This window comes from Aspergillus fumigatus, chromosome 3 (assembly GCF_000002655.1).
Source record: "Aspergillus fumigatus Af293 chromosome 3, whole genome shotgun sequence".
Taxonomy (NCBI): Eukaryota; Fungi; Ascomycota; class Eurotiomycetes; order Eurotiales; family Aspergillaceae; genus Aspergillus; species Aspergillus fumigatus.
This window is the reverse complement of record NC_007196.1, coordinates 1,698,513-1,721,076: the sequence shown is the minus strand read 5'-3', so window position 1 is coordinate 1,721,076 and position 22,564 is coordinate 1,698,513. Positions and strand designations below refer to the sequence as shown.

Sequence of the window (22,564 nt, the reverse complement as noted above, 5' to 3'; positions counted from 1 at the left end):
GGCACCCGCTTCATGGTTGCCATGGGTTTGTCGCCTCCATTCTAAGCGCCACCGACGAGGATGTTGTTGACGGGAATGTGTACTATAGTGAAAAGCACAATTAGAAAGGGTCGTCGCATGCTCCCCAGGACTCTGTGGTATACTTACTTAACTTGATGAAGTACCCAATGGCTATTCTAAGAGTAAGCATATCTCCTAAAAAGTACTGGGGCGTTAATTATTCTATTAGGAGGAAAACTGACCACCCTAGAAGCAATAAGTATTCATAGGCTCAGAAAGTTATCGCGCAATAAGACAAGAAGAGCTTACCATGATGATGAAGCCCATGCCTACAGCCTGGCTGATCTTGATGAATTCACGCTTGTCGGCTACGCTTTGAATTAGATGAGACTCGTCGCAGAAGCTCTATCAAAGATAAACCTACGCTTGGTGCACCTGCGCACGAACAACATGCCATCCCGAAGGAAGTCGCGAGGGATATCGGCGAGTTCTTGAATGGTGTCGGACATAGTGCTGTGAGCTGGAAAGCGACTTGGGATAAGAGGGAAGATAAAATTAGTGACTGTGAGAAGATCAATGGTTAGAGAAGCCCAAAGAAGCGAGAGATTTGAGAAGATAGTGAGGAAAGGGTGCGTATGGGGTGGAAGAGAGGATGATCTCGACAATAAATCACCACGATGCTTAATCGACAGATCATCATCCCCTAACAGGAGAGCTGGCCTTCTGGGGTTCGGACTTTTAATTTCGCCGAGCCGGGGGAAGTCAGCTCCACAAGCTCCAATCGACATCAAAGCTACCACTTCTCTCTTGTTATCGCCGTCGACGCGCTTCACTACAGGGATAATCGCTTATCGTCCACCCTCATCCTCGACTATCGACCTCCATTGTGCTTTGTCGTCTCCTCACTCGGCGTCCGACCGTCCTTCGACAACAAGTCTGCGGAGACAGATCAGGCTGGAATCCTGTTGACTGCCTGGGCTGCAACAGCCTTGACGGAGCTTTACTAATTTTTTTTCCCCTCAGTCTACCTACTAACCCCTTACACCCTCTGTGATTTTGTCTCAAGACCTATACCATTCGTGTGTGTTAGCAAAGTGCCTTTGCAGGCTGTGGCAGTCGGGAATCTGCGCAGCGCCTCAGATTCTGTTGAAATATCTTCGCACCCGTCTCTTTCATTATCGAAACTTCTGATACCTATTTTGTCTGTATTTGGAACACAAAGGAAGAGGAGAGTGAGAAGAATACCTACGCCCTGTGTCTCCGCTCAGGAGCTGTCAAATCTACGAACTGGTGGAGACTTTGTTCCTTTTTGAAGCTGTGTTCGCTTCGGGATTGTACGTATCTTCGAGCCTTCTTCTCATACTGTGCTACGCTCGTACGTTTTGTCTTTCTTCACTATTTGCACTTTTTGGTTTGCTTGGCTCTGCATTACAGCCCTTACCCAAGGGAAGCCAAACATGATTCAAGATTCCTTCCAATCAACACATGTCCTTTCCTTGCTAATGAAAATCTGTGTGTGCAGACATGTACTTCCAGTGACTGATCGAGGCTGAAAGAAGAACCAAGAAAAACAAAGATTGTATATTTGCACAACATTCTGCCTTGATATCGCGATTTATATCTAAACACGATGGCCACTGAAGATGATAACTTCGATATTGACATCTATGGTGACGGCGGTGGCTACAACACCAACGATCAAGGAGACTATATCAAACATGAGGACACGGAGCTGATCCTAGATGCACCAGAGCAGACACAAAACGGCGCCGCTAGCCAGGACCAAAACAGTACAGAGCAGAAAGCTCAACAGGAGCAGGGAGACAGCACCGGTACCAACGGTGAACACGTAACACAGGCGCACGCTGTCCAGCAGCAAGAAGCTTCTCAAGCAGCCCCGGCGCCGCAACAGGGTGTAAAGCGCAAGGAGCACGATGATCGCCCATCGGACCCGGACGCTACAACTGCTTTACTTATTTCTGACTTGTATTGGTGGACTACTGACGATGACATCCGTGGCTGGATCAATGCAGCCGGGTGCGAAGATGAACTCAAGGATGTAACGTTCAGTGAGCACAAAGTCAATGGTAAAAGCAAAGGGTAGGCCTTCTTTTCTGCTTCCTCCGAGTTTTGCCACGCTAATTATACAATAAAAACAGCCAAGCGTTTGTTGAGTTCACAACACTCCAAGCTGCGACAGCTGCCAAGCATCAAATTGAGAATTTGAACGTCTCAAGTCAAGGGGGCCGCAAATACATGGTTCATTATACGAACCCTCACACAAATCCATTCCGCACACTTCCTAAGGACGCTCCTATGCGCAAGGACAACCAGGCGCGCTCACTATCAGGCGGTTTCAACTCGCCGAATCAGAATATGAATTTTGGAATGAACAACATGGGCGGAGGCTTCCGCGGCGGACGGGGAGGTTTCAACAGCCGCGGCGGCATGAACAACATGGGAGGCTTTGGGGGCAGAGGCGGCTTTCAAAACACAATGGGCGGTTTTCAAGGCAACCCTATGGTCGGAGGCTTCCAGGGCAATCCAATGGGAGGGATGCAGAACTACGGCTTTAACAACCGTAGCAATATGATGGGCGGCGGCATGCGTGGCGGTCCTGGCGGAATGCGCGGTCGCGGTGGTATGGCTGGGCCGAATATGATGGGAATGCCAGCGATGAATCCCATGGGTGGTATGGGTATGAATCCTATGGCCGGTGGGATGAACCCGATGATGGGTGGAATGGGCGGAAACATGGGCATGCAAGGTGCGTCCAGCTGGTGCTCGATCACTTAGAAACACTTTCCGTCATCGTTTGGCGGGGGATCATGCGTTTTCTGACATATATTTTACCAGGAACAGGCGGCTTTCAAGGCCCCAATCCAGCTTTCAATCAAGGCTTCTTCCCTCAAAATCAGGGAGTCAATGATGGGTCGTGGAACCCCCATGGTGCGAAGCGTAGTCGGCAGGAGTAGGCCGATGCTCCTCTAACAGTATTATTTTTTTCGTTTCTGCCCCAATGAATCGTATTCTCGCGTGGCATCTGAACGTGATCGTTGTGAACTCATCTGTACCAAAGTCTTCTTCCTATATCTCTTTCGTTTGCGCTGGGCTGTCTGTTTTCTTCTCGCTTCGTCAATTGTCTTTTTCGTCAATTGTCTTTACTTGAAGGGTCTATTGGGAAATCTGGCTATTCATTTTCTGCGGGTCTGCAATCTTTTTCCAAGGTGTATTAGATAAATTGAAAGTGCTTATTCCCTTTTCAGGTGTCTCTTTGATTAACGTTGTCTCCCTGGATTCAAGGGCTCTTCGCTCACAGTCGCTTGTATATACTCCTGGGCCTGCGAAGCTTTAAGAGTTAGTTTTAAGCATTGGTTGTTGAAGCATGCTCCGTGATGTCATTTTATTTAGAAGCCGCCAATCTACCATTTAATGGTGTCTAACCGGTATTCAACTGGTGTTCCATCAGCGCACGAAACCACTGGGCCAGCCATTCCGAGACCTCGTCTCAGAAGCAATCTATAGTGAGCTATGACCAGCTAAGGAGCACCTTCCATCAGCATCTGGCACCAAAACGAGGCATGAGTCTGTCAGCCCCCAGGCCCTATTTACACAACCCTTCTGAATGTTCAGCAGAGGATGGACACATAGGCTCCGTTTTTGAGCCGAGCTTGGGCAGACACTTCGGTGAATGGAGGATGAGGATATACTTCACTCCATCATACATCATCGCGACTATTACCTGCTTAAACCCCCTGCTAGTTCCTTCACTATCTCCTAATCCCCAAGTTCTTTGACTAAGTCATGAAGCTTTCGAGGAGGCAGAACGCAGACCAGACAACCATCATCTCACTACTACCCCTGATTCGAGTCCAATAAGTCCCACACCTCCAGTGACCCGGGATGAATTTGAATACTACAACCATGAAATTTACTCCATATCGAATAACAAGCCCTACTGTCGCTACGAGTCGCTGAACTCAAAGCCTTCTTCTTCTTCTCGTCCACCTCAAAAATGTCTGTCCAAGACCAGCCTACTTACTGGTACCGAGTTGAACTCCTTCACTTGGCCTTCAGCCATCAGATCGCAAGGGGTACAGCGATTTTGAGACTTATAGGTGCATTGGATCAAGACACGCCAGAAGTGCATCTGCACTTAAAGAGGCTTGAAAAAGAACGAAACGGGAGTGGGATGCAAACCAGAAGAGAGTGAAGGTAGCTTCTTGAAGCCGGGAAAAAGCAAGGCTAATACTGCTTCTGAAGGTGCAATCGACCAAAATGACCTTGTTACTATCGTGGCCGCTTCAAGTTCTGCAGGACCTAGTTTGAACGTCAATGTCAACCTTGGGGTCGTCCAGGATAGACACAGTCAACTCCCTTTGCAACGAATTAAGACTGAAGAAAAGCAGAGTAGATAGAGATCCACAGGGAGAAACAAACACAGACAAACCATGGGACGGTAGGTGAATCAAAACTCGGTATATTGCTCCCTTCTCTAGCCTCACTCAACAGTCGGCTCACACTCCGCACCTGAACCCTGATTCCTCAAGCGCTCGGTCTTCTTAACGGATCGTACAAGATTGAGTCACAAGAAGCTAAAACTCGCAAATCAGGTATCGTCATCTGTCTGGACAGGATGAGCATCTGGAGTTAGTTTCAAACTGGTGAACTGGAAGGCATTCTCTTAATGCCACCACGTCCGTACCACCCGTGACCTCTTCAGGCGAAGGTTGATGCTTCTTCAAATGGCGCAGGGTTGATCAAGTCAGCAGCGAGGTTTATGCGAATTCGATTTGTACTGGCGAGATGAGGTTCCTTGGAAATGGAGAGATTGAGGAGACATTTAACAACATGCCTAACACCGTTCACGGACTACATCGACTTCCACCTCTGGGGCAACCGCACATCCGACAAAAATGAGGCTCGGGCCTCTGGGGATGCTTGGAGTATGAGGGATGAGTGGCACTATCTGCGAATAAGCTCTCCGGCTACTGGTTTCGAGAATCGACAATGGTCTCTGTGTGCATTAGGAGCTACAGCAGGATCGCCGAAGGATTGCCTGGCGTTTCCATTTCTGGGTCCTCTAATTTTGCGACCAGACGTTCGTAGTCTGTTATTCCGCGACAGGCAATCCCCTTTGCCTTATAAATCGTCTCTTCCTTGCACTTGAGCCTACTTTATTTGACCATTGACCATTGCATTGATATATGAAGTACTTAAGTGTCGATAAGAAATAGATAAGACCATGATAACGGATCAATGATAATGCGAGCTGTCACCCGTCACTTTACCCAGAATAGTCTAGAAGACAAGGATGATCCCATGAATAGCCCAGCTATCCCTCTGCCATCATCAGTCATTCTTAACGCAATCGTAGAAAACTCTTTCTCATACTTCTCTGCTATAATCCTCCATATCATCCTAACGGCCAAGAAATCCACCTTTTTCAAGAGTCCGCGCCCCCTGTGACGATCGTGCTCCTACCTTACTGACCAGTCGCAACATCCGTCTTCCCCGCGGTCACTTCCCCCATCCGCCCTCAGTATCCTGTCGATCTTCACATTCACTCTGGGGCAGAAGACACCCAGTCATCGACAATGCAAGCCGTCCCTGAATCGCGACAACAAACATTCGAGGAGATCTACGGACCTCCCGAGAACTTTCTCGAGATTGAGGTATGCAGCAATAACTTCCATCACGAAACTACCCCACCCAATCAACTCACCGACAAGTCCGATATCATACTCGCAGTCCAAGTCAAGACTAACCTCTCATCGTATTCAGGTCCGTAATCCCCAGACCCATGGCACATCCCGCAACATGTACACCTCGTACGAGATCGTCTGCCGAACAAACATCCCCGCCTTCAAACTGAAGCACTCGGTCGTGCGCCGACGGTACTCCGACTTTGAATACTTCCGCGACATCCTGGAGCGCGAAAGCACGAGAGTCACTATCCCGCCCTTGCCGGGGAAAGTATTCACGAACCGGTTCAGCGACGACGTAATCGAGCACCGTCGCGAGGGTTTACAGCGGTTCTTGCAGATCGTTGCCGGTCATCCGCTTCTTCAGACGGGGAGTAAGGTGTTAGCCAGCTTCATACAGGGTGAGTTATCTTCTCTTGGTCTGGTGGTATATCAAGAAGAGAAGGACTAACCACTGTGTAGATCCAAACTGGGACCGCAATGCTTGGTGATTGATACTTTCAGCGTCCAGATCGTCTCGTTACACTCCAACCCGGTCATATCCTTTCCTTTCTTCGCCCCGCCTTATAGCCTCTCAATGACTACTAGCGTCTCATATTTACATCGTGTTGGCTGCGGTTCTGCACTAGCTTCCTCTACCTTTTCTTTTCTAAGAGCTATGCGACTGTTGAATTCCACAGTTTATTTGTCACACAGGAGCGCAAAAGTGTAAAGAAGCGTTTCGGTGTTCGTTTCAAGACACTTTGGGGGCGGTATCCCTTTTACTACTATTGCAGTACGGTGACTGTATGTTTCAAGACTGTTGCACTCTTGACTACTCTTGACTATTGCCGTATATCGCACTTAGTTCACATATCCTATTTGCTATTGATTCGCGCCAAATGGATTGCCGTCTTGACAGCATGGAGAACGTCGTCATTCCGCTAATTCAGCGTCAGTTTCATTTCCCCAATATGAACTTTGCTACTCAAGGCTCTAATTCCTTCTCTGAGTCAAGTAAGGGTTGCTGTGATAATCGCATACGTCTACGAGGTCTGCGAGGCCTTAGAAAGATCTTTCTGAGAGGTAAAGAGGAAGCATCTCGATTGCGGAGAATTATCACCGTCTCGTTCTCTCTCGTCTCCGGTAGAAGTTTAGTCTCTTCTAGTATCTTCTATTTTTCCTTTCCTTCTCCGTTTCTTGATCCCTCTGCTGCCAACGCTGAGCCGGAATGGATGAAGGCGTGTTTCAAAATTTTAATAAGCAAAACCATCGTTTACTGCAGGGTATTGGTTTGGACAAAAACAGAGCGATTACGATGTCAAAACAAGGAACGAGATGAGGCAAATTGAAAAGGCAAGAATGAGAGTGTAAAAAAGACCCAAAAATGGAGAAGCCTGCAACGCCAATGAGCGTAGGTGGGAAAATTAGAAGATGATGGGCAGCGAGAGTAAAAACTCAGTAAAAGGCCGGCATGGGAGAAAGGAGAATTAGGCCAGCTCGTCCCAGACCATCGGTGCGAGGGTGTTATCCGCCCAGGATGCATCAACCCCGGGGGCATGCGAAGAATTCTCGTCCAGCGGGAAATGTAGAATTGTACTTCCTGCTGGCGCGTTTGCTGCCGCCTCAAGCAAACCCTGTGGAGGAGCAGGCGGAGAAAGGGCCGGATCAATAGGTCCCAAGGAGACTTGATCTGCCCAATCAGTTCTACCACCTCGTGCAGAAGACGTGGATTGCCGGGTAGGTTGTGTATTGGGTTTTATGGGTGGTGCTTTTTCTGTATCTGCCAGGTCTACGCCTTGACTCTGGCTATGCAGTGATCTACCATTGACGGAGCCCCCGTCACGATACGCGTGGGGAAACTTGGTTCGGAATCGATCCCGAAGGTCAGTTGCTTTCCGGTGGCTAAGGTTCAAGCGTTTATCTTGCTGGATGAGTGTCCACTGGAATCCGTGAACGGCATACCCTTTGAGTAGAGCTTCGTCTTCAGCGACGGTAAATGGGCGGCGGGAGCGACGCCGGGATTTCATGGCAAAGTGTGGTTCAGGAATGCCGAGAGAAGCAAGAGTGGATTTAGATCTATTTGAAAGAGTAGGTGTGGCCTTGAAAGAAGGCCCGTATTTCGAGGGGGACTTTGAAATTTTGGTATCGGCTTCTGAGGACGAGCTGGCGGAGGCTGACTCGTTCACATTGGCCATTGAGCCTCCATTGGAAGTATGAGACTCTGAATTAGTTGGCCTCGGTTGTGGAAGCAAAATCTTTCCAGCCGTGCCATCAGAACCTTCCGTCTCAGCTCTGAGGAGTGCATTGGCCAACGTATCGTGCAACTGCTTTGTGGCCTCGTTCGGATCGGCAGCGCTATAGAATGTTAGAGAGCTGCAACCGAACAATGTCAAAATCAAAACTCACCGATATGCCCAGGGACAACAAACCCGAAACCTAACGACGTGAAAGCCGATGTTAGTTCTTGGCTTCTCGGGGACTGCGCGCAAATCATACCTATCTTTCAGGTTTGAAGCACTTCGTTTGTTGAATTTCAGTTCTGGCTGCGCCAAGATAGCTGTCCAGTTACCGATACCGCACTTGACCACCCCGCGAAGTAACGCAGTCGTCTCCTCCTCAGTCCATTTGCGTACGTTCTTACGGGAGCGGCCCCTTGTCTTTGGAGAAAGTGGCTCCACATCATCCGCACGCGGAGGAGTCTTATCGGATTCGGATTTGTCACTGTCGCCCCCGGGTCGATCAACGGTCGCCCCGTTCACTGAATGGTTTGCTTCGACAGGATCTTGGTCTGCACTGGCGGTCTTGTCATCAATGGGGGAGTCAAGGATATCCTTGATTCTCCCTTCCCTTCGTTCAGCGGTCTGAGCAGCCGCCGTCGTGGTAGCAGTCAATGTAACGGACTCAACAACAGCGACATCCCGGGAAGGTTTGGTGAGCAGTTGCGTGATAGAGCCAGGTTCGATAGGAGGCAGGAGAGCAGCGTTGGGGGGCGGTTCATTCAGTCCATTGAGAATTGCAAAAGGTCCAAATGGCGGAGGTCGATGTTCCTTCTGTGCCTGAGGAATCGGAAGCTGCAAATGTTCTCCGAAGGAATCTGTCTGAACATCTAAACGGCGACGCTTGCGAGCCAGAGAGTCATCGTCGAACGAGGAATACGGGAATCGCTCCAAAGCTCGTAAGTTGACAAAAGCTGGCAGTATGGTTTTTGGAGGAGGCTCCAAGCTCAGAAGCGTGTCCACCGCACGACCGTTCTTCTTCGACTGGGCAGCGTTCAAGAACTCTGTAAGAGTGGGGAGATTGGCGGGCTGATTCGCTCCAGGTGTATTGGGTTTGCTGCTCGCATTCGGCTCACTGATTCCAGTGGCATTCGGTTCAAGAGGTGATGGAGCGCTCAGCAGACGGGAAGAGACAGGCTGTCGGAGAGGAGCAATGCGGAGGCTTTGGAGCTGGGGAAGTTCGCGATACAGAGACTCATCAAGAGGCCGAGATAAAGTGCCGTTGGGATCCATTGTAGGGTTTCGTGCCATCTGAAAGGCAGGTCACAATGCGATGATGGGCATCACCAAACAACCAAAAATTGCTACACAATCCATTGTTATGAGAGGCGTTGGAAACTCTACATCAGAAGAAGCAGAAAAGCAGGTTAAGAATTGCCCAAATCCTGATGGGATCATGATGGAACCCCAGGCAGCATTACGGGAGGTCGAAAAGGCCAGAAGCGCAGTTCCGGTTTTCGGTGCAGATGACTAAGGCCGCCATCACGGGTCTATCGGGATTCTAGATCCTTGGATTTGCCCTGGAAACCTGGATATCAATCAATCAATTTACTGGAATCAATGTGATTCGGAGAAGGCAATATATACTGAATAGTTTGGAGAGCAGGATGTGTATTCACTGTTTTGAGTAAGGGGGCAGGCATTAGGCTGATGATGAGTACCAAACACATCAGGATCAGCTCTCATCTACTTCCCTGAGCCAGACGCCCCTTAGTCAACAACAGCCAATTGCTTCATCTCTCCCACAGGGTGCATAGTAATTTCATCATATGGCGCATCTTTCGAATCAAATCTGTCCAATTTGAAGCCAAGAAACGACCCGTCAAGTCTGAAAATGTCCACTATTTTTCCGACTTGGCCTCACATCCTCTTTGCAGTCATAGAGCCGATCACACTGTACGCCCCCCGACTCTCATCTATGTACCTTTTTGAGGCATTCAACTAAAAGAAACAGCATTGGAGGCTGGGCTCTCCCGTTCTGGGACCTCAAAGCGTTCATTACAGATCAAATTCCTGGTCTCGCAGGTCCAGAATCCGTCCATCCAACCAGTGCAGCCCTCGCCTTCCAGCTAGCCAACCTCTATGGTCTCCTCAGTATCCTAGGCATCGGCGTCTGCTACTCGACTACCGAGCCCAGGGTGCTGCGTAACTACCTCTATGCTCTGGCCATCGCTGATGTGGGCCACATCTATGTGACGTATCGTTGCATGGGCCATGACAGATTTGTCGACGTTATCAACTGGAATGTTTTGACCTGGGGAAACATTGGGATCACCGGCTTTCTGATGATCAATCGAATTGCTTATTTGGCGGGGTTGTTTGGAGACGCGAAGGGAGCGGCGAATAAAATTGAAAAACGGGTTTGAAACGGGTTGGATCGGCGAGGATGATGTATTGCTTGCAACGTTCTTGCGAGGTGCTGCATGAGCTAGCCTCGGTGATTTTCTGAGGGACTCGATACATCTGAAGGGTCTGTCTCTGTCGAAGATCATGATATCAGCGATAAGAGGTAGAAACGACGAGAAACTAACAGCGCTCCTTTGATCACTCCAGTTGAAAGGTTTGAAGACACTCGTGAATGAGGCTGCTAAATATGCGATAAACGCGTTCTATATGCGAAAGGCAATCCATGATCTGAATCCAAAATCCGGTGACCTTCCAAGTAGATGATAACAATCGAAATAAACCACACACAAATGTCATCCACCCATAGTCAAGCAGTAGTTCTATCCTTCCTGTACCGACGAAACCTATACCAAGAGACGCCTGCATATCCTATGAGCGACCTGCACTCGTTCATCAACGTGCACGAAGCTGTAAGTTATTGAAGAATTGGCGCAATGCTGGCTCTCCGTGCTGTTGGATGTCCCGAAGGTGTGGCAAGAGAAATGGAATGCCTGGAAACTCCTGGAACTGCTGGCGATAGGCTGCATAATTCCGGAAGGGGTTCAAAAGAAAGATTAAGCTAGAGGGCAACACAGGATTCAGAGCTACGGCACTAGTGCCGTTGTTGGTGTTGGTGATCGTCAGAGCTGTGATGCTGTACTTCTGCAGACCGTTCAGAACAGCAGTGAATGAGTGATAGTTGCGATTGGCCAAGAGAGCCTGAATCATAAGTCAGCGTCAATGAGAGATTAGGTATGATATCAAGTCGATAATAAATCCTTACGCACCTCTGCACATTCCTGCAAATATGGTACCAGATCTGGCAAAGCCGAGCAGCATTCCCACACGGCCGTGCTTAACAGGCTCCATTCTTCGACCAAGCGTCTGGCTACGGGACTCTCCTCAGAAATTGATGGAGGCATCAGCTTTGAGAATTGGCCCTCGTCCAAATTGGTCAAGGTTCGCGAAAAGTCCACGGCCGATGTCGAGGCCAAGAGGTCGTCCAAGAAACACACGCTGGTGTTGAAGGGCTGAACCCAGTTCATTTCCTGTACATGCACGTATGCTTGCTCAAAGCGCACGCTAAGGACGGAGAGTACCTTAAGAATGGAGGTAAGGCTGGGTGGGGAATCCTGGAATAGGTTCTGAATAGGCCCGGCTATGAATTCAAATGCCAGATTTTGACTCGGGACTAACGGCACATCCAACCCGGTCTGACTTTGCATAGAGAGCAGACAGTGAACCAAGGCACGATGGGCGAAGGGGCTCCGACCTCGGAGGTGCTGTGCAGAGCGTCAGTAAGAAGAGTCTGCAATCTTGTCACCCGTGCTAGGCCACCGACCTTCTCAACCTCAGTATACCGTGCGACTTCCTCGGGGAATGCATTGAAATAGTTCCAAAGATGGATATAAAAGGCAGTGTGTTGTTGGAGGAACCAATCGACGGAGGCGGCTGGATACCCCAAGGAGTAACGGACAAGCTCCTCAAATGAGATGCGCTTGAAGTGAAGGTGACTCTCCCCATCAATATCTCTTGCCAACGCGCGAGGATCCAGATCTCGATCCTTCTGTGAGGGAAACCAACTCCAGCGAACAGAAGGAGGGCTGCTGTTCGTTGACCGGCGAAGAATCTCTTCCACCTTTTGAATATGAGACAGGTTTGAAAGAAGGAATCTCTCGTGCGGCTCGAGAAGTGAGAACAAGAAGGTGTCTATCGTGGTTGCATTGCGGCTTTGCAGCGAGGTGCGGGGGAGATTGGGATCACGAAAGAGCCCATAGCGGATCACGCGCTTAATCTCTTGCACGTCAAACGCCCAGAGCACCGTAGTGGCTTCGTCTTCCCACCAGCGGTAGGGTACAAAGAATGGTGTTATCTCGGAGTCAGAGCGGAACAAGGACGAATAACTGGATCGCTCCGGCATGTATGCTACCCTGCTTGCTTCCCCCATTGCATAACCGGGCGAATATCGGGACATGTCGGTCTCTGTACTTGATAAGTGGAGAGAGCTGTTGTCGGGCGAGGTCGCTATTATCCCTGGCGACGGCTCAAACACAGCTTCTTCGTAGGGACCGGCAGAATACATCTCAGATGTCTGAGAACCATATCAATCCCTTCGAAAGCATGGAGGGGCAGTTACCATATCCTGCTACCTTTGATTTCTGGGCAAGACTCTGCGTTTTACCAAGCTGACATGAGTTCAAAGAGCTGCTAGTAGGTCCTATTTTCCAGAGAACCAAACTCCAGCTGTGAGAGAATCCTAAGGAGGAAAGCGACTTCTTTTGTTGATCAAATCAGTCTGCGGGTGAGATAGCATGAACGATACGTGATACCCCGTAGCAGAATAAGGTTCAAGAAGAAAAAAAGAAAAACGATGCAAGTGAAGACTAAAAGACGGTCAAGAAGAGGTAGGAAGCAACTGGTGACAAGCCAAGGCAGCTATGGGGGAACAATATTGGCTTTGGGGAAGTGGGAAAGGTGGAAACGGCGACTTCTATTATTATTACAGCTAAGAGCTTCAATTTCCTTTTCTTCAGCTGTGGCTTTTGCTTTCTTCTCCTGCTTCCTCTTTTTCCTGTCCCATTCTTTTCTTATTCCTCAGGGGGGCCAGAGCTCAGTCTGCCGTCTCAGAAAGCATACTCACCACTTGAATCTGCAACGTTTTGCCACGTTATACAAATCACGGGGAAAACTTATGGGTCTCTCGAATTCTTCATCATTGGCCGGAAAGTCTAGTAACAGTTCTCTAGAGCTTCAGGCCTGCAGGACAGGGAGGCATGGCGGCAAAGGTGGCGCATGGCGAAGGGCGAAAGGGCGAAAGGAGTTGGCCCATATCCAAATTACTGGATCCCAGGAACCAAGTTAAACTTGAAAGAGGGAGGGGAAATGTTCACATGGGAGATATGATTGACTGCTAGAGGATTAGACTATCCATTTGGGTCAATAGTTTAGTATTATACGGAGGAATACCAAAGGTGAATCAGGTCGGGGGATCCGTGGGATCCGGGAGTTTGGCATAGACTAATTCTTTGAATTCTTGCGTTTCATCCGTACCCCATAGAAACTTAGCGATGGAGTGACTAGAAGAAAAGGGGCTGGGCAGCAGCCAGCGCTGATCAAATAATAGACATTCTTGATCGCAGAGATATCATAAAATAATCATCGCATCAGGACTGCCCATTGCCAAATACACGAGCCGCCCATTACCAGTGGTACATAACGGAGACGACGGCAGGGGCCGTTCTGTCGAACCACAACGCTGGGAATCAGGTGGGGAGCGGCAACTACGTCAAAACAGGGCGGGATGTCAAATAGAAATCGAGGACAGAGAGCGAACCTTCCCTCGATTATTTCCCACAGATCTTATTATCTAATTAGCAAGTAATTATTCGAATGCGGATTTGAAGAACCTGGCTGGTATCGAACTGCACCTATCCCACCGTTGGGTTGGACTCGGTGTGCCCGCGGCTGTCCAGTTTATGTAAATCTTTCCCAACATCGCCAGCCTGTTGTGAAAAGTAAGTCCTAATTATTTCAGTGTTAAACGTTGGAGACCGGGAGAGAGGAAACAGAGAGAGAGAAGCGGTCAAGAACCAACAATGCTGCTGTTGTACTCTGTACTGTCCTTGCAAGCCCAAGAATGGATTACCCCAGTCAACCCTGGAAGATTCCAATTTCCGCCTGTGCACCATCAGTCATGTATGTACGTACTCGGCCCGGGGTGTGCCCTCCCATTTTGTGTCACTGCCCCAGGAAGCTTTGGGCCATGCTCCCGTAGTCTGTAGCGGTGTGGCTCCTTCACTCCAGTAACAAAACACAAGAGTCTCGGTATTTCGTCGCCTCTCAAGCGCCCTTGGAGATGGCCGAAAGCAATGAGAAATTGAGGACCATGAATCAAATGAATCAAGCATATTCAAGAGCAAAATCGACTGCATGTCTCAAGGATGGAGCTGAAAACGTACCCCACCGGAGCACTCGCCACTCGCCACGTCCTCACCATACGTTGGACGTGACGATTATGGAGCATAGATAGAATGTACAACATTATACCTGCCTAGGCGGCATTCTTTCAGCGCGAGACCTGTAAAGTAGAACGCAGCAGATAGTGCTGTTGAACAAGTGATAAGGCTTTGTAGGCTTGGCTGAACCACAGCCATCGATGGCCGCCACTGCAATTCAAATGCGCGATCATAACTGCAAGTCTGCAAGCACTGCATGAGTCTTGGAATGACTTCAATATTTCTCACCCAAGCTAGTCTGGAACTCTGGAAATCTGGAACTGGGCGCCGGTCGGGGCCGTGTCGATCCGAATTCGGTTCCAGGTTACAGTTAATGGTCCCGTGGATCATCATTGACGGAGTTACGTACAGGCAGTGGGGAGATTGAACCCAAGCACCCACTTCTCAAGTTGATTGGATCGTTGCTTCCATACTTACAGTTCGTGTTGGTGCTAACTGCTACTTGTTGGTGCCCCTGGGCACTGTAAATCTCCCTCCCCAAGAAGGCGATGCGTCCAACATCATCAATCATGACTGGTATTACTATGTTCAAATATGTCGACAGTCACCAACTATCTCGAATTTGCGGCACTTGCTTTGATATTAGTCCACAGTTGGGCAGCTACATAGATCCATCGATGATCCATCGATGCCTTCGGGTTTGAAACCTCGTGTTGGAGTAAAAATGGTTAGCAGGTCTTCATGCGCCAATTGGAGAGGAGAAAGCAGCTGGCGCGCGAGTTCTCAAGCCCTCCCATGTCTTCGACTCCTTGTTCTCAAAAACCCCGTAGCGCAGAGGGATATCATCAAATTGAGCCTACTATTACTAATTAACAAACTGAGTCAAATCGGAGTGTCCGTCAAGAAGACTTGTCCTGCGGAGGTACATGATTCCGAGGTAGTATCGCCCTATATGAATGGTATCTGTATCTCACATTAGCGCTGGTCCAAAGTTACCTATCCACTGTGAGATAACCGAACTAGATCAAACCGTTGCGTCGGAGGTGGCTTTGTACTCTGTAACAAGGTTTTGGCTCTGGTGGAGCTATTCGCAACACGAAACCATTCACAACAGCTTCCCCACGTCAGCGACCACAAATGTGAACCTTCGAGGTAGTAACATGAGAGAGCTGAGATTTTTGGACAACAGACATTACGGGGCTTCCGTCTAGCCAGTGTGACCTTAGTGTTTTTCGGCCTTTGGTTGGATTCCGCCATGATGGTCTGGTTGGCCAGGGGTTAATTATTAGTCATTTACTCATTGCAAGATCATCCCTTCAAATAAGAGTAAGAGAAAATCGGAAGAGATCATTCGTCACGGTCATTCTCCTTCTGAAGCGGTGGGCCGCTGCACCGTCAACGGGCCAGATGAACTCGCTCACTGCAAGTAATTCCCATCAAGTACTGTTGAAGCCACGAGGGAGTGTGTATGGCTTGGGTCTGGCGTCAACAGTTCCAGTGAATGGCACTGAACTGTACAGAGTGCTTCCGTACCTTGGCTGAAACACACAATGACCAGGATGATGAATTGATGCGCATATTATTGCTAGACCATCCTTGCCCCGATCTGGTCAATCTCTCATCACGAGCTCTCGCACTTATAAGAGGATTCGGCAATTAAAATTCGAGACTAGCCCAGGTAGGTACTGCAGAGTGATTGTGGCCAAGGGAACGAATCAAGCCAACACCAATGGGAATTAAGTTCATTTGAGTAAAGGGATTCCATCGACAGCCCACTCCCTGGTTCGATCGATCACTGCTTGCGCTGGAATCTAGTAAGTGATAGGTTCTCAGTAGTGGGGGGTTGTACCTACTTGCATTGGCTGATTACCTTGGTAACTCTTCTAGTTACAATGGTACGCTTAGAGAATCAACTGAGATCGCCGACTCAATTGACTGGTCACTTGGTCCTAAAAGTGAGGCGGGCTTAATTTCTGCGTTCATGAACTCTGGGAAGTGAATTGAGTCACTTTGGCCGTTTTTCCCTCTCTGTTGTCTTTCTTTAGTAACAGCCTGGACGGACTAAATCCCGGGCGTAAGCTTTAGAATAGGTATCTTCCAAAGGTGCGCTGTATGAAGAATTTAAGCAATGAAAAGCCCACGTACTAGACGCCATGCATGTTCAGCTACGCTTCAGTCTTGATGGGTTGAGGTTACAGCCGTCCTTACGCTAGTACTGGTCCGCTGCATAGATCGCTGCTCGGGGATTACGAGGCAAAACTGTTTATGGGTGCATGAGCTGAACAACAGGGAATGTGAGTGGGAATTAGAATTAGACAGCGGTCATGAGAAAATAACAAATCATAGGTCTCATATCAAAGAACTGTGAGACACTCGGTTCCTGTTTTGCTATGGATGGATCCTACGAGGTCAGAACCTGATGTCGCATAACCATCAGATCCGTTGAATGCGTATTGAGACAACTTTTTCTTCTTTTTTCAGGTTACGCATCATAGAATCGTCTCATGAACCGGCATTGTACAGGCCACAAAGCAAGACAGACGTCGACGCCCCAGCGGAATATTGAAGGCTTTTTTATTATGTCCATCACCATTAGCACTTACCACACCATATTTAGTTGGCGAGAGCATAGGCACGGCGGCGGTCACGCTCCTCAGCAATGGTGAGCTAGATTAATGTGAGCAGTTGCGCTTAAATTATAATCTTCGGGGTGTGATTTCGTACCTTAACACCCTTGCCCTTGGGCAGAGAGATCCAGGGCTTCTCCTGTCCAATGACGAAGACGTTGGACTCACGGGTGGCAAAGGAGTTGTCAATAGCGTCCTTGATGTGGACGATGTTGAAACCTCCATCGTGGCGCTCACGGTGAGTGATGATACCAACCCGACCCATGTTACGACCACCGGTGACCATGCAGACAACACCGGTGTCGAAGCGGACAAAGTCGGTGATCTTTCCAGTGGCAATATCAACCTTCACGGTGTCGTTGACCTTGATGGCAGGGTCGGGGTAGCGGATACTAGATACATTTCGGTCAGCACAAACTGCGCCAAATGTTCAATCTCTTACTGATTCCAGTAAGAGAGAATTTGGGGATATCCAAGCCCTCTCGTCCTCCGCCGATCAACCAAAGCTTGGTCCAACGACTGAATGACGCGGAACTTGTGGAGAGCATTTCACTCACGTTCTCGCATCGTGCGTAACCAAGAATGGGATCCCGCCCTTGCCAAGCTGAACTCTCTTGACCTTGCAGAGCTTGTACTCGGCCTCCTCAGCCTGGATACGGTGGACGGTGAAGCGACCCTTGGTGTCGTAGATGAGACGGAAGTTCTCGCCGGTCTTCTCGATACTGATGACGTCCATGAAACCAGCGGGGTAGGTAGGGTCAGTGCGGACCTTGCCGTCGACCTTGATCAGACGCTGCATCATGATGGCCTTGGTCTCACGGCCGTTCAGGGCGTACTTGAGACGGTTGCGGATGAAGACGATCAGGGGGAGGCAGTCCCGGAGCTTGTGAGGACCGGGGGAGGCCTTGGGAGCATAGGTCCCGGACATTTTGTCCAGGAGCCAGTGCGAAGGCGCACTGAGGCGCTTCTGGTGCTTCTTACTGTAGAAATCAAGTTCATGGTCAGTTTCAGGCTCTTCAATTCAGAGCTCGGTCATTGCAAAGTATTGCTCCTTGTTTCGCGAGGTGAACCCGTTGTCTGAAACACAGTCGCAGATTGCAAGCCGAGATAAATTTAAATATGGTATGTAACTCACGGTCCGCGAGGCATCTTGACTGCTTTGTCGACTTGAACCCGGTTAGTTGTCGAAGTGTCACGGAAGGAAAAACCAAGGTCAAAATCAAGAAGAGGTGATATCCGCTCCACTCACGAAATTCGCTTAGGGGATCAATCTTGTGGGAGAAGCCCTAACACTATTCCTAATCTAGAAATGGCTGCACGAGTAAAAGATTATGCAAATGCTTATATAATGCATAATTTCATATTTTTGTAATTAGAGGCACTCCATACAGGTCAAACGAATTTAAATTATTTTTTTATCGGTAGTATCAAACGATTGATGTCTCTATAACCAACATCAGTATCTTCGTTCTTAACATCGCTATACAGATTTCTTGTTCTTCAGGAGTCTGCACAAATTCAAATGTAGCCTTTGATGACTGCAACTTCGGCGTTAAGGATAGACGATCCTGCGGCTCCAATGACGGTGTTGTGAGAGAGTGCAGCGAATCTCAGGTCAAAGTAGCTGCCCGGTGCTGCTTCACGAACACGTCCCACACTGACTGTGTATCCCTTGGAGATATCCCGGTCAAGTCTGGGTTGAGGTCTGTCAGGCTCATCAAAGACTTTGATCGCCTCTCGGGGAGCAGAAGGGCAACCAAGCTTTTGGGCCTCTGATTGGTATTCTCGCATAGCCTGCTTGACTTCTTCAGCGCTGGGTCCGGGGCGGTTCTTGAACCGCAACGAGACGAAAGCCATGTGGCCATCGGTAACACCAACACGAGTGCAGGTGGCTCCAACCGTAAGCCCCTTTTGCTCATCGAAGGCAGTGGCATCTGCGTTCAGGGAACCCAGGATCTTTTGGGCTTCATTCTCAAGTTTGTCCTCTTCACCACTAATGTAGGGGATAACGTTGTCCATGATGTCCATACTGGGAACACCAGGATAGCCAGCGCCAGACACGGCCTGTTCCGTGAAAACTTCCACCTCCTCCACAGGACCGAACTTGGCTTGAAGAGCTGCAAAAGGAATAACAACGCCAATCACGGCGCAGTTAGAATTGCAAACCAGGAAACCCTTCTTCAGGCCGAACTCTTTCCTTTGATGAGGAATGAGATCCAAGTGTTGGGGGTTGACGGTAGGGACGACGAGAGGAACAAGGGGGTGCTTGCGATAGTTCTTGGCGTTGGAGAACACAGGGATTTCAGCCTTGATGAATTCCATCTCTGCGAAGGTCAGCGCCGCTCCACCGCAGTTTAATCTCGAGATAATAGTATCACGTACCAATCTCACCAGCTACATCGCTGTTGAGCCCCGAGAAGACAAGGTCACAGTCACTGAACTGATCAGCCCTGCAATCGCGCAGGACGAGATTGCTAAGCCTCTCAGACATAGCCGTAGTCTGCTTCCATCTGACAGCATCCTTGTATTTCTTGCCGGCCGAGCGATTCGATGCGCCAATGGCGTGCAGCTCTAGGAAAGGGTGGTCCGCGAGGAGGAGAATAAATCGTTGGCCGACGGAACCAGTGGCGCCCAGGACACCTTTGTGATGTGAGTAATGACTTAAGGGAGACGTGGAATGAACAATAAGCCCATACCGCACTTCTTCTTTGGATATGATGCCATGTTGATGTGAGAGTAATCAGGGTGAAGTACGGCGTAGTCGAACCTGGTCTTCAAGTCAATTAGCTAGATATAATAGGGATGAGCTAAAATTCGAAGCATGAAAAGTCCATTTATCAATCAGTCATAAAAAGAATGGAATGACATGCAAAGCCTTGGGCAAAGTAGGCGAATCCAAGTGTATGACTCGAAGAACCTTCGTCTAGAATTCAATGCCCCGCAGAGCACAGTCTCTATTGCCCCTTCTTCAAGCGACGGACATCATATCGCTTTTGACAAACGCAGCACAGAAGCAATTTCCAGGCACAGAAACATATCCACTAACCTTTTGAATAAGGCTCTTCGAGGGTTTGAGAAGAGACACTGGTGGCCACAATATCAAGGCAACTTTTACGACTCACGGATTGCGATATCGCTTCCCGGCCTGCGCTAAGCCCCGCAATGAGTCAGCATCGGCACCCACAGCCAGCGAAATCCGGCAACTAGATTGGATGATCCCAATCACTCTATCAGATATCAATTTATTGTTGACTGAATGGAAGCAACCTACAGATATAGATCGGATTTCGGATCATCTTGTAAATCTCGCCTGCTATTAGACACACCATAGATGTACAAATTGCTCATAAAAGATTGGTCTCAACCGATATATGCGCGCATGGGCTACGTTATGACTCGTCTACACATTATTCCCTTACTCTGCTTCATGTTGATACCTCACTTTCATAATCGAAAATCTTACCAGGGTTTAACAACCAGTGAGGATCAAGAGCTTTTTTGATGCTACGCATCACATCAAGAGTAGCCGGGCCAAGCTCCTTTTTCAAAGATGCTTTCTTGCCCAGCCCCACGCCGTGTTCGCCCTGTCCGTCGAAGTTAGCTTCTTTGTGGATACACTCAGGCGCTTGGTTATACTAACGGTGCAAGATCCTTCCATCTCTAGGGCGCGGTCGACCATATCGTGGACAACCTTCTCAACCCGCTCCATTTGGTCGGCATCCTTCCTGTCGTACATTATACTCGAATGAAAGTTTCCATCTCCGATATGACCCAAAATACTGGCGAACAACCCCAGGTTGTCGAGCTCCTTCTTTGAGATTTCTATTCAAGTCAGTGCAAGTTCGAAGGTAATCTAGCTTGAGTCCTACCTATAATATCAGGTAGCCTGGAGATCGGAACAGCGACATCCGTTGACCACACTTCCGAACCTTCCTTCCGCAAGGACATCATGCTCCATAACGACTGCTTTCGCGCCGACCACAGATCGTGTGCCTCCCGGTCGTCTCGGGCAAACTCGAATGATGCTGCATTGTTGCTCTTGGCAAGCTCTCTCGTCAGATTGATACTGTCAGAAACTCCAGCCTTAGTACCCGAGAACTTGAAAAAAAGCGTAGGCAAAGTCTTCCAAGTCCTGCCGGTACCGCCAGCACGGTTGATGACATCCATCTGTACATCGTCCAGGATTTCCATGCACTGTACTGGGATTCCCTTTCGTATAAGCTGCATGGCAGTAGACGCAGCATCCCGAATCGTGGGGAACGCAACAACTCCAACTCGAGTCTGTTCTGGAATCGGAGCGAGCTTGAGAGTTGCTTCGGTGACAATACCCAGAGTACCCTCGGAGCCTACAAACATTCCTGTCAAATTATAGCCAGCCGAGGTCTTTCGCGGGCGTCTCCTAGTCTTCATGACCCGGCCGTCTGCAAGGACGACTGTCAGATTGATCACCCAGTCCTTCATAGTCCCATAGCGCACTGCATTGGTTCCGCTGCAGTTGGTCCCAATCATACCGCCGATCATTGCGGATGGACCAGGATCGACCGGAAAAAAGAGACCGGTGTGCTTGATCTTTTCATTCAATTCCATCCATTGGATGGATGGCTGGACGACGATATCCATATCATCTTCGTGAATCTCAATTATCTTGTTCATCATTGCGAAATCGATGGTCAACCCGCCGTAAGGAGCTGAGAAATTTGCCTCGAGACTTGAACCGCCGGAGTAAGGAACCATTGGCATTCTGTATTTATGGCAAACTTTGGCGATCTTCACCACATCTTCTGTACACGTTGGGTAAGCAATGGCGACCGGAAGACGATCTGCGTTCACGGAAGACCATTCTGAGTATCCATGCTGTTTAAGGTCGTCCTCATCTGTACTAATAGCATCATCACCGAGTGTGGTCCGCAATTCAGCAATTGCCTATGCATCGTTGAGGCCAGAATCAGCATCATATGCTGGGCTCCACGGGGCGATTGATTACGAGTTTCTCACCTTCTCGAAATCTTTTGCCGTTCCATACTGTGGCTTTTTGAAACTCTCCAACTGAGAGGGTTGATTAGTGGTGGCATATGCATAGCCAATGCTAGCAGCCAAGGCACTGGCAAGGAGCGCCTTGCCAGACGTCCAGAAGCCGGGAGCCGCATGACCGGAGGAATTTGATCCAGCAAAATTCCTCTGGATTTTAGGAGGAATCCCTGAGCTGTTGGAGCTTTTATACCGAACAGCTCTGAATGATAAAACTTGCGGCTGGGGAGCCTTGGTTTTCTGAAGGAGGGCGCGGGGAAATGCAGGGAAACCCCGAGAAAGAACCTGGCCACGTACGGCTGACATGAAGGGAAGTTGGAGGACTCAATTGATCAAGAATCTTCCTCAAGTCATGGAAGAATAATTAACTGGTGAAGATGTACACCGAACAAGGTGGGAAAAGGATGGTTATAAGGCCAAAATGTTCGTTGCGGTTCTTCGGTAATCGTGCTTGCAGCCGCATCTTTTGAGCATCGACACCATTTAACGGAGGTATGAGGAGCTGGTCGGTATTCGGCCGAAAGATATCCCACGAGAAAGACAACAAAGAGTGTGGGGAAAGTCTATAGAGTCACTGTATCCGTGACTAGCCCACCCACACCGCT

The 22,564-nt window shown here is 49.0% G+C and overlaps 9 protein-coding genes across 9 annotated transcripts; 3 read left to right on the top strand and 6 right to left on the bottom strand.

Annotated features, from left to right (window-relative positions):
* Positions 1–41: 41 nt before the first annotated feature.
* AFUA_3G06901 (translocon subunit SSS1) lies at positions 42–509 on the bottom strand (the record flags this gene model as incomplete). The annotated part of the gene is made up of 4 exons (XM_749823.2): positions 42–132; positions 153–171; positions 297–368; positions 425–509. The coding sequence occupies 4 exons, from the start codon at positions 507–509 to the stop codon at positions 42–44; spliced, it is 267 nt and encodes an 88-aa protein (XP_754916.2).
* Positions 510–775: 266 nt separating this feature from the next.
* On the top strand, positions 776–3,492 carry AFUA_3G06890 (RNA-binding protein). Its single transcript, XM_749824.2, has 4 exons — positions 776–1,334; positions 1,523–2,100; positions 2,160–2,767; positions 2,863–3,492. The coding sequence occupies exons 2-4, from the start codon at positions 1,631–1,633 to the stop codon at positions 2,973–2,975; spliced, it is 1,191 nt and encodes a 396-aa protein (XP_754917.1). The 5' UTR covers positions 776–1,334; positions 1,523–1,630; the 3' UTR covers positions 2,976–3,492.
* Positions 3,493–5,597: 2,105 nt separating this feature from the next.
* Positions 5,598–6,196, top strand: snxA (sorting nexin-3; the record flags this gene model as incomplete). The annotated part of the gene is made up of 3 exons (XM_749825.2): positions 5,598–5,675; positions 5,785–6,106; positions 6,168–6,196. The coding sequence occupies 3 exons, from the start codon at positions 5,598–5,600 to the stop codon at positions 6,194–6,196; spliced, it is 429 nt and encodes a 142-aa protein (XP_754918.2).
* Positions 6,197–7,174: 978 nt separating this feature from the next.
* Positions 7,175–9,214, bottom strand: AFUA_3G06870 (telomere repeat binding factor family protein; the record flags this gene model as incomplete). The annotated part of the gene is made up of 2 exons (XM_749826.1): positions 7,175–8,042; positions 8,094–9,214. The coding sequence occupies 2 exons, from the start codon at positions 9,212–9,214 to the stop codon at positions 7,175–7,177; spliced, it is 1,989 nt and encodes a 662-aa protein (XP_754919.1).
* A 22-nt stretch (positions 9,215–9,236) lies between these two features.
* AFUA_3G06860 (uncharacterized protein) lies at positions 9,237–10,329 on the top strand (the record flags this gene model as incomplete). The annotated part of the gene is made up of 3 exons (XM_749827.1): positions 9,237–9,423; positions 9,721–9,859; positions 9,918–10,329. The coding sequence occupies 3 exons, from the start codon at positions 9,237–9,239 to the stop codon at positions 10,327–10,329; spliced, it is 738 nt and encodes a 245-aa protein (XP_754920.1).
* Positions 10,330–10,762: 433 nt separating this feature from the next.
* Positions 10,763–14,412, bottom strand: AFUA_3G06850 (RasGEF domain-containing protein; the record flags this gene model as incomplete). The annotated part of the gene is made up of 4 exons (XM_077804348.1): positions 13,316–14,412; positions 11,691–13,256; positions 11,137–11,631; positions 10,763–11,068 (listed from the first exon to the last, which is right to left on the bottom strand). The coding sequence occupies exons 2-4, from the start codon at positions 12,429–12,431 to the stop codon at positions 10,763–10,765; spliced, it is 1,542 nt and encodes a 513-aa protein (XP_077660504.1). The 5' UTR covers positions 12,432–13,256; positions 13,316–14,412.
* Positions 14,413–16,532: 2,120 nt separating this feature from the next.
* Positions 16,533–18,195, bottom strand: AFUA_3G06840 (40S ribosomal protein eS4). The gene is made up of 4 exons (XM_749829.2): positions 18,067–18,195; positions 17,489–17,911; positions 17,029–17,323; positions 16,533–16,971 (listed from the first exon to the last, which is right to left on the bottom strand). The coding sequence occupies exons 1-4, from the start codon at positions 18,078–18,080 to the stop codon at positions 16,918–16,920; spliced, it is 786 nt and encodes a 261-aa protein (XP_754922.1). The 5' UTR covers positions 18,081–18,195; the 3' UTR covers positions 16,533–16,917.
* Positions 18,196–18,317: 122 nt separating this feature from the next.
* On the bottom strand, positions 18,318–20,046 carry AFUA_3G06830 (aspartate-semialdehyde dehydrogenase family protein). The gene is made up of 4 exons (XM_749830.2): positions 19,978–20,046; positions 19,628–19,703; positions 19,314–19,571; positions 18,318–19,255 (listed from the first exon to the last, which is right to left on the bottom strand). Exons 2-4 carry the CDS (start codon positions 19,653–19,655, stop codon positions 18,450–18,452), a joined length of 1,092 nt encoding a protein of 363 aa, XP_754923.1. The 5' UTR covers positions 19,656–19,703; positions 19,978–20,046; the 3' UTR covers positions 18,318–18,449.
* A 173-nt stretch (positions 20,047–20,219) lies between these two features.
* Positions 20,220–22,265, bottom strand: AFUA_3G06820 (FAD-binding oxidoreductase; the record flags this gene model as incomplete). The annotated part of the gene is made up of 4 exons (XM_749831.2): positions 20,220–20,515; positions 20,572–20,753; positions 20,801–21,854; positions 21,927–22,265. The coding sequence occupies 4 exons, from the start codon at positions 22,263–22,265 to the stop codon at positions 20,357–20,359; spliced, it is 1,734 nt and encodes a 577-aa protein (XP_754924.1). The 3' UTR covers positions 20,220–20,356.
* Between the last annotated feature and the right edge of the window lie 299 nt (positions 22,266–22,564).

Excerpts from the sequence above, each read along its gene's own strand:
- AFUA_3G06890 (XM_749824.2), top strand. The coding sequence starts at position 1,631 with ATGGCCACTGAAGATGATAACTTCGATATTGACATCTATGGTGACGGC. Across the intron at positions 2,101-2,159 it reads GTCAATGGTAAAAGCAAAGG|CCAAGCGTTTGTTGAGTTCA; the intron begins GTAGGCCTTCTT and ends CAATAAAAACAG. Across the intron at positions 2,768-2,862 it reads CGGAAACATGGGCATGCAAG|GCGGCTTTCAAGGCCCCAAT; the intron begins GTGCGTCCAGCT and ends TACCAGGAACAG.
- AFUA_3G06840 (XM_749829.2), bottom strand. Across the intron at positions 17,324-17,488 it reads GTTACGCACGATGCGAGAAC|TATCCGCTACCCCGACCCTG; the intron begins GTGAGTGAAATG and ends AAATGTATCTAG. Across the intron at positions 16,972-17,028 it reads CCAAGGGCAAGGGTGTTAAG|CTCACCATTGCTGAGGAGCG; the intron begins GTACGAAATCAC and ends ACATTAATCTAG.
- AFUA_3G06830 (XM_749830.2), bottom strand. The coding sequence starts at position 19,655 with ATGGCATCATATCCAAAGAAGAAGTGCG. Across the intron at positions 19,572-19,627 it reads ATATCCAAAGAAGAAGTGCG|GTGTCCTGGGCGCCACTGGT; the intron begins GTATGGGCTTAT and ends CACATCACAAAG. Across the intron at positions 19,256-19,313 it reads CGATGTAGCTGGTGAGATTG|AGATGGAATTCATCAAGGCT; the intron begins GTACGTGATACT and ends TGACCTTCGCAG.